Source organism: Impatiens glandulifera, chromosome 1, assembly GCF_907164915.1.
Source record: "Impatiens glandulifera chromosome 1, dImpGla2.1, whole genome shotgun sequence".
NCBI lineage: Eukaryota > Viridiplantae > Streptophyta > Magnoliopsida > Ericales > Balsaminaceae > Impatiens > Impatiens glandulifera.
The window spans coordinates 81,742,548-81,752,401 of record NC_061862.1 but is presented as its reverse complement, the minus strand read 5'-3'; the positions used below and the strand labels follow the sequence as shown (position 1 = coordinate 81,752,401).

Here is a 9,854-nt window from a genome sequence, read left to right as displayed (position 1 = left end):
CTTCAATAATAATCTCATAGTGCATAATATTTTGTCAAAAACGAGCTCTGATATAGTGTTGTACCTTTGAGTAGAATTAAGTATAAATTTTGAACATAAAAAATAAAAAAATTATATTAAGATGAGTAGTGAAGAATCAAATGAAAAGAAATAAAACCTTAATTATTAGGGTGAATACAATGGGGATGAGAAAGAAATTCTAAAAAGAATTTTCAACTAAAATTATGACTAGTTGCGGTGAATCTAGCGATTTTAATTTTTTTTATATCCGTTCAAACCTACCAAATGTTAAATAATGAAAGAACATTGTCACGTAAAAATTAAATACCGGTTTTTGATATTTTATTTATTATTTTAACAAATCTGATTTGGGTTTGAAATTTGGTAAGCCGACATCTAATCGTTTGAATGTGCATTTCGGTGAATAAACCCATCAAACCGAATCACTTTTCACTCGACCCTAAAGGAGTACATAGGATTAAACAGCCTCCCAAAAACTTAATCCAAGAACATGACACCATGCATAATAGAGGGGCAAGTTAGTGCTTGTTTTAAAACTAAGCCAAACTGAAAACTCAAACCTTGACAAAAAGTTCATTAAAGTATCAACAAAATGGTAAAAAAAAAAAGGTATTCAGATAACAAAAGAAAGTTCTACTTTGTTCAACATATAAGCAACAAAAGAATATAAGATTCTTGAAGAGATGGGAGAAAGAAAAAACAGAGAACGCTAGTGAACCTGAAAGCCACAGGTTCAAGATATTCAAACAAAACACAATAAGCATTGAGACACAATATGACAAAATCTCTCCACATTTTGATTTACCATTTACTTACTGCTGCTGCTCCCCCTCTCTGTTACTACTCCCCCTTCCACGCCCGCCGCCGCCGCCGCCGCCGCCGCCACCGCCCATCCTTCCACGCCCACCCCCATAACCTCCCCGGCTGCCTCCTCCACCTCTGGCCCTGTCCAATCCACCACCTGATCAAAAGAGTAATTTCATGTCATTTTCAAATTAACACTTTAAATCCAGACTAAAACTCTCGTCATGATCCGTAGAAAATGCGCATAAGGGGGTTTGTGTTAGTTTCTCCAAGGAATAAACCCTGGTTTTCAAAAAAATGATAATGCTTGATAAAGAAAATGGATTATTTGGGGGTTAAATGACTAATATATCCTTTGTATTTAATAATGAAAATGTTACAAAAAAAAGTAGGAGGCCTTGTTTGATGAAGGGTAACTACTTCATTCCTATCACCAATCACTGCATGATTCAAAATTATCAATCAAAATATCAAATTACCCCTACTAATTTTTTATAAAATTTAAATACCAAGTATAAAAAATATAATTTTAGTAAGACATGATAGGGAGCGATAAAAAAAATCTTGACAAAATGTGTAGGGAATGATGTGTCACCTTTTAAGTGGAGAGAAAAAATTTAGATTTTCAATCCAATTAAAAGATGACACATCATTCCCTACACATTTTTGTCAAGATTTCCCGCTCTCTATCATTTCTCTTTTAGTAATTAACCCAAATAATTTCATCAAACAAGATTCTAAACCATAACCCAATTTCTGAGAAAATTCCTTGCATCAAACAAATCTTTATTAATTTGGTGAATAATTTAGACTAGGGGTGTATTAAAATCGAAATAACTCTCCATCAAACAAAGGCCTAAATGATAATTATAATTTTAACCAGAGTGGGATAAGGTAAACAGACTATTCAAAACACATACACCAAAAAGGTATATACTAACCATGGTATCCCCCCCTGCCTCTGCCGCGGCCACCACCTTGGCCCCAGTTTTGATATCCATCATTTTCTGTCATAAATTAGAAATCGGTTCTTGATCAGAATTTTATTTTTTGGTAGAATAAACACAGTATCCTGGAAATGATGTTCTTCAACAGCCCAGTATACCTTGATAGTTCCCATATCCACTTCTGTCTTGATAATTCGCATATCCGCTTCTGTCTTGATAGTTTCCATATCCACCTCTGTCTTGATGATTTCCATATCCACCTCTGTCTTGATAGTTCCCATATCCACCTCTGTTTTGATAGTTCCCATATCCATATCCACCTCTGCCTTGATAGTTTCCATATCCACCTCTGTCTTGATAGTTTCCATATCCACCTCTATTTTGGTAGTTTCCATATCCATCTCTGTCTTGATAGTTTCCATATCCACCTCTGTCTTGATAGTTCCCATAACCACCTCTGTTTGAAACCCTTCCTCTCCCTCTACCACGTCCTCGCCCTCGACCATATGAATCTAATCTCAAACATAAAGGAAGGATTGATAAATTCGTAAAAAAAAAATCAACAGAAAACTTTATTTCTGTTCATGGACTCACCATCATTAACAGCATTGTATGAGGCATTTGCTTGTCTGGGTAGTTGTTGCTGCTGATAATTCTTTTCATCGGTCTTTGTTTGATCCATTTGAGATGGAGCTTGATATCTATAGATTATATATTTTCCATTTTCAAAGTTAAGAGATGGAGTACCAATTCATTATTCATCAATTTTACAACAAGGGAACTATGTAACAGTGAGTTGGTACTTCACCAATTCATTATTCATCAAAATTACAACAAGGGAACTACAAAACTGTAGTAGAAGTAGAAGTAGAAGTAGGTAATTGTATAAATAGTCAAACTAAATTGATATTTTAGAGATTCTGACTTAGCCTAATTGAGGAAAATCAGTTCCTAAACTTGTATAAATAGGTATAGCCTATTATGAGGATAAATATCAAAATTATCTCTCTCGATTAAAAAACTTTGCAGTAATAGAAGTAGTACAAGGATAGCATGGTAGTCAATAGAGTATGTCGGTGGGTCAATTAATGGAGTATATATTAACTGGAGTAATGAATGAAATAGTATTGAATTTGGATTATCCCTCTCGAGACCAAGGCCATTCTTAATCTCATCAACAATTCTTCTACAAATCCTAGATCTCTAGGATTGGTAAACACGCATTTAAAACTGAAGAAATTTCTCGGAGAAGATGAATTAGAATAAAACATTAAAAATTATCCATGGAGATTCACATAACATATTCACAATCTGCCTAACAAAGGAGAGTTTAAATAGAAAAGATTTACCCTGGGGAGTTCCTGTTTAGCTCATTGCAAGACAATGTGATGGAAATCATTGAGACATGTCGGGTCTGCTCCACACTGCAACAGACATAAATGTTCAGATGTGGATGATTGAGGTACAATTTGTTATCAGTAAGAGAAATTCAAAATACTAGATACACTTACGTTTGAAGACCCTCTTCAACTGGTTCAAACACATCAGTTATGCTTACTGAACTGATGGAAGTATCCTGATGCAGCCAAGGACTTCTTCTCTGTTTCACGAGAAAGAATAAGTTAGTTTTCCACACACAAGTTCCAATAAAATATTGTCAAAGATAAGGAAAGATCCGATGCTGCATTCATGTATGACCTTCAAGATTTCAGCAATGGCTACTGTCTTGCCAATTGCTTGTCCCATTGCTTTTAAGACAATTTCTCTTCCCCGCTTTTCCTGCATCCAGGTAGCAAGCCATGTTATACAAGAAATTTATATTGCCTAACCAGAATAATGTCACCAATCAATAAATATGTTCAAGAGAAAAGGTGATCAACTCTCAGTACCCTACAAAAAAGGACCCTTGTAAAGATCTTGCCTTAATTGCGTCAGAGAGAAGTGTTTTGATTAATAAATATGTAAATCTTAATTAAAACCAACTAGAAAGAAAATAACTAAGACCCATTGATGACATTTGTGCTTTGTGGTAGCAAATAGGGGCTCAATTAATGGTTTCACTGGTACATAATTCATAGATAAACAGCATTATGTGCATGTATTTGGTCTTACAAATACAGATAAAAGATGCCTCCACCTTTCCTCAAGGATGTTAACTGAAAATGTTGCGCCTAACATAACAGTAATAATTCCTCAATCTTACACTGGGGGTTAAAGAATCGTTTACACAAAAATATTAGAATTTTTTGCACTAATGCCTTTTCCGGGAACCTAATTCTCCCTGGTTCCCCCTAAATCATGTATAGGAAACGATGTTTTCACCTCAAGTTTGATTCACGGTGAAATTGATGGTCCAAAAGCATATATCATATAAATATCTAATTTTTTTCAATACTACTTGATGTCTTTTTAAATATAATCACAAAAACACTGAAGATTAGACTAAAATCCAAATAAGAATAACTTTAAAATGCCTCAAGATTCCATAACAGGTAATGCATAAAATCTATTTAAATCATGTCACCCCTTTCTTTTCTTACCCTCTATATGGTAAGAGTCCCTTTCCATGAAACTATGTGGTTGAAGATATTGCTAAAATAACATATTACTCTTGATAATATAAACAATGTGATCTACACCAGACTTCAATAAAGTAATAAATATCATACAAATCATAGAGTATAATCATTTTCATTACTTCCAATAAAATATATTATTACTTAAAATGATATCAATATCATGAATCATCTAAAACTACAAGTAAAAGAAACAAGAACAGGAGAAATGGAAATGATTCATAATAGAATCGGCCAAAAAGATCCAGAAAAGTATGCAAAGCTCAATAACCAGTGAATTCATCAAATATGAATATGAGAACATAGGAGCTCCACAAATAGGTAACAGTGAAGATGGAAATGGAAGTACCTGAAGAAGACTTGTGGCATAACTGATGTAGTTCCTGACCAAACCCTGCGAAGTGATTCGGATTTCATTCTCGTTAATAGGCGCTTCAGGTTTCGGTTTCTCAACTTTCTGATACCGATCCATTGAAGAAGATGATACAGAGATGAAAAAGAAGGGGTGAAATACGATCTGGATTTTCCAAGGAATAAAGCCCGAAACCCCTTTTGTGAGAAGGAAGAGAGAGAGGCTAAAACCTCAGCTATGAGAAAGAAGAAATACACTCTTATTCTCAACTTTATTAAAAACCAAATGTTAATAGAAAGAAACAATATATAATGACTTATTTGAAAATAAGTATTTTATAAAAAGAAATGATTAGGGGATGAAATTTGGGAAAAGAATAAAATGCTCCCACAATTTTATTTGTTGAAAAAATAATAAATTGAGAAAGAGAATGGCCACGCAATCTTATTTGCTGAAAAATAATAAATTTTTTCTCTCTTCTTTCTTTCCTCATGTTCAAATTTTGTTTTTTCAAACGATATGTTACATTATTTACTGTCTTCACAAAAATTAATTATTTTAAAGAATAAGTCAAAAATATTAAGAAGAAGAGAGAAAGAAAAACTTACATATTTTATGAAGGTGGTACAAAATATATTTTATAAATGTGGTACAAAATGGAACATAAATTTTTGAACAGGCTAAAAGCATCTCCTTTCCTCACCCATTAACATTTTTCTAGCCAATTATGTGGTGACACATCATTCCTTTTCACATTCTCTTCCTATTACTCCTCTTTTATTTATTATTATTTACACATCTTACAAAGTTTAAATGTTATCATGTCCACACTATATTATAGTGAGATCATGTTATGGTTCCCATTACATGGAGGGGTAAAATGGTCATATTTAAAAATTATATTACCGTTTTGTCTCTCCATGTAAAGAAAACAAGAATAATCCCATAACTGGGGATTTCTTCTACTATATCGGATGGTGCCTAGTTTTTCACATTCTATTTAGCCATTTAGCCATATTAATTTATCGTCCCGAATTTTTATAATCGGAAAAATACTCTAAATTTTTGATGTGTTATATGTTTATATCATCTTGGTGATTCCTCAAATTTATGTCTTTCATTTTTTATTTTTTTTCAGCAAATGAGATGTTATTGAATTTGGAGTTGATAGAATTTGTTTTCCATCTAGAGAATCTTTTACATTATTCTTTAATAATTTTTATAGGTTTCTCTCTATTTAGAAAAGAGAAATGATTGAGAAGGAATTTGGAAGAGAGAATCACTTGACACAATGAAAAATTAACAAATTTTTTCTCTTTTCTCTTTTTTCACACTTTATTCATTTTTCAACTACTGATATTGTGACAGGTCATTTCCTCTCATTCTCTCCCAAATTTCCTCTTCTATCACACTTCTTTATTAGAAAATATTTATAGATCTTATTAAAAATCAAAATTTTCTAGAGATTGTTTATAACATTGGAGTAAAGACAAATTTCATTGTTCAAAATTTTGAGTTGATATTTCTAACACTCTGATTTGGTTTGTTCAGTTTATTTTATTTATTATTCATTTTTATAGTCACTTTGTAGAAATTTGATGATAGAATTTTAATTTTTTGTAAATTTATATTATTTAACTTTTGATATATTTTATTATTTACAAATCATCGTTTATTTGTAACTTCTTATTTAATTTAATTTAATTCATTATAAAAAAATAATATTTTATCATAATAATTATTTTTACAATTTATTTAATTAGAAAGTAAAAATTATTTATAATTCATTTATGTGAAAGATGTGATTTAATTAAATTAAAAAAAAAATACATTAAATTTTTATATTTTTTTCAAACAAAGATTATTCTTTTTAATTTTTGACAAAAATAAATATTTTTAAAACAAATTAATTTGTTAAATACAAGGATTCAAGTAAAACCAAATAAATTATATTATAAAACCGCTAAATTGAACCAATTCAAATTGAATCGACGATCTACTGCCTCATTATAGTTAAGATTTAAAAAATATATATAATTTGATTATAACATATAATTGACTTAAAATTTGGTATGTTAATTAAGTTTTCAACCATTCAATTATAATATATATAATTATTATTATTTTATAAAAATATATGTAGTTAATATTTGTATTAACTAAGAATAATAATTTTGTAAAGAAACAAACTGGCACCAATCTAACTAATCTTCTACCATCAAACTTTATCCACCAATAAATTGAAATTTACGATTTTATATTTTCTCAAACCAATTTTAATTATTATTTATGTATTTTTTGTGTGTGTATAAACTGATAAAAACAAACTATTTATCATAATAATATATATACTAAATAATATATTGAACTAAAGTTGTTCAACTGAGCCATCTAAATTTAACATGAATGTAAAATAACTAGAAGAAGCCGTCAAATGTAATACATGACTTGATAGGATGCTAATTTAATATTTTTTTTAAAAATAATAAAAGAGAATATGAGAGGAAAACATATAATATTTCTTATTTAATTACCCTTAAACTGAGGTGGAGTTGATTGTTCATTAACTTCATAAGTTAACAAAAACATTTAAAAAAATAATTATTTATATATTAGTTGTAGGTATTTTCTAATATTTGTACAATTTCGTTATAGTAATAATTTTAACTTTTTTAACTTAATTTTTTAATTAAAATAGAAATTATTGTATAAGTTATAAATATTACATACATAAATTATTAGTTTGACTGATTTTTTATGCATTGTTACACTTAAGTTTTGTTTGATTATTTAAATGAAATAATATTTTATTATATTAAGATGATTTAAATAATTTTAATCGAAAAAGACTTTAATGTAGGGTGGATAACAATTATTTTATCTATTTTATTTAATAAATATTAAAATATATGATCATTTAATTAATAAATTTATAAAATCTGTTTTGAAAAATAAGTTATAATAACTTTTTATATAACAATTCTAATATTATATTTTAAAATTAATTTTTATATTATTATTATTAGTGTAGACACCTCCCAAATTTTAATTAAATAAATATACTAAATAAGATATATTATTTAATTGTTTTATAAGAAGAAAATAAATAAAAAATTTATCAAACAGGCCTAGCTAATTTGATTTAAACTGTCTTGTCTTCTTCTCAAAGAGATCAGAATGTCGAAGAAGGTAAAAAATAACGGCAAAACAAAAAATTTATCTTTTCTCATTCAACATCAAATCAAGTCAACCAAAAAGCCGAAATGATCATCATCGAAGATCTCCTGAAACTTAGGCCTCGGTTTTTTTTATTGGATTTTTAAAAAATTCATTCAAAATTAATTTTTCAATCAATCACTCTTTGACAATCAAATCACTCGTTTCATTAACTAAAATACTAAAATACTCTTTATTTTAAATTATTATTTTTTATTTTATTCATATATATCAATACATTTTAAATTTTTTTTATCAAAAATAATTATTACCTTCTTAAAATCATCACCCATCATTGTTTTTTTCTCTCTAGGTTTTAAAAAAAAAAATCGAAACAAGGTCTAATTGAAAAAAGAATTTGACGAAAGAAGAGAAAAGACATTAATGAAACACAACCGACATTGAAGACTTTAGGGCATTCCAAGATAAAAGTTGTCTATAAATAGACCTTCAAAGTCATTCAAGAAAAAAGAGAAGAAAACTAGGGAAGAGAAAAAGAAGAATATGAAGAAGACCTTTTGAAACCAAAATCCACCAATAAAGTCAAAACTTCAAGTTTTCAAGAGAATTCTAAAGAAAGAATCAAAGCTGGTTTTGTTCCATCCAAAGAGGGTAATAATTTCATATAAATCATCTTCAATCAACATTATAAAAATTCAATCAAACTTTATCTCTAGGTATGATTTAAATTCTGAAATTTTAACATCTTTAATGATTATTATTTAAATTATCAATAAAATAAAAGTGTAAAACAACAAATTTTAAAATTGGCCAAAATTTTAAAGTAGAGACCGTCATGATGACGGACACATATAAGTAAGTGCGAGAGTCTTTTCCCGAGTGTATCTAAGCCCGAACCAAAAATAGAATCTCTCTAAAACGTTTAATTACGCAAAAAAAAAAATATTTTTTTAAAAAAAATTAAGTGACAACTTTATAATCTAAAATGTCAATTTTCAATTCTAAATCAAATTCGGGAATGAAAAAATTAATTAAAGTTTTAAAAATAAATAAAAAATAGATAACCAAAAAATTTTAAAACGTTATCATTATTATTAAATATTTTAAACTTTTTGAATAAATATAAATATTTTTGTTAGATCATGTTAACTTTATAAGTTATATAAATTTTTTAATTAATATTTTATATGTATAATTTTAAAATTAATATTTTTTATTTACATTATGTAATTGTATACCATATATATAGTCCTTAAATTATGAACAAATTTTAAAATTTATCCTTAAATTATGAAATCCACCCTTAAAGTATGATTCTATTCTTAAAGTATGATTCTATTGCTTAAAGTATATATCATTTAAAATCTTTTTCAAAAAAAAAAAAATACTTAACATAGATCCACCACTAAAATGAGCGAATTTTAAAATTGACATTTAAAGTATGAATATGTTGAGCTCCCATCAAGGATATATTATTTTGAAATAAGTCATTTTTCAAACAGCTTAACACTTATTTTGCCTAAATCAATTTCTTTTTTCCTTCATTCCTAAAAACTTGTCTTCCCTTTCAATTTTTATTATTTCAATTTATAAAAATTATCTAACATTCTCAGTTTAACTAATAAAAAAAAACATTGAAAAATTTCACTAATATTATTCTTTTGAAAATTTCCTAAAAGCTAAAACAAACCAATTAAAATATTAATTTTTGTTTAATAAAAAAAAACTTATCCATAAGAGTAATTTTTTTTTTAAAATTTATCCACTATCTAAAAAATTATTATTCTTAAAAATAAAATTTTTAGTCATATCCCACTTCATTATACAAGCTTGGTATATAAAATTATAAATTAATCAAAACTTTAGCTAAGATGATAAACATCTCCTAACATTTTGACATAGTTCTGTATTCCATTAGTTTATTTGTAATTTGAATGAGAAATTTCATTACCAAGACATGAACAACTATTGGATTGA

The 9,854-nt window shown here is 28.0% G+C and overlaps 1 protein-coding gene across 1 annotated transcript; it reads right to left on the bottom strand.

Annotated features, from left to right (window-relative positions):
• Nucleotides 1-582: 582 nt before the first annotated feature.
• LOC124921870 (TATA-binding protein-associated factor 2N) lies at nt 583-4,946 on the bottom strand. Its single transcript, XM_047462573.1, has 8 exons — nt 4,698-4,946; nt 3,471-3,551; nt 3,284-3,372; nt 3,122-3,196; nt 2,367-2,473; nt 1,931-2,284; nt 1,767-1,832; nt 583-982 (listed from the first exon to the last, which is right to left on the bottom strand). Exons 1-8 carry the CDS (start codon nt 4,818-4,820, stop codon nt 834-836), a joined length of 1,044 nt encoding a protein of 347 aa, XP_047318529.1. The 5' UTR covers nt 4,821-4,946; the 3' UTR covers nt 583-833.
• Nucleotides 4,947-9,854: the final 4,908 nt, after the last annotated feature.

Coding starts and splice junctions, on each gene's coding strand:
- LOC124921870 (XM_047462573.1), bottom strand. CDS start 4,820: ATGGATCGGTATCAGAAAGTTGAGAAACCGAAACCTGAAGCGCCTATT. Junction 3,197..3,283: donor GTTGAAGAGGGTCTTCAAAC/GTAAGTGTATCT, acceptor TGTCTGTTGCAG/TGTGGAGCAGACCCGACATG. Junction 2,474..3,121: donor CTAAACAGGAACTCCCCAGG/GTAAATCTTTTC, acceptor TATAATCTATAG/ATATCAAGCTCCATCTCAAA.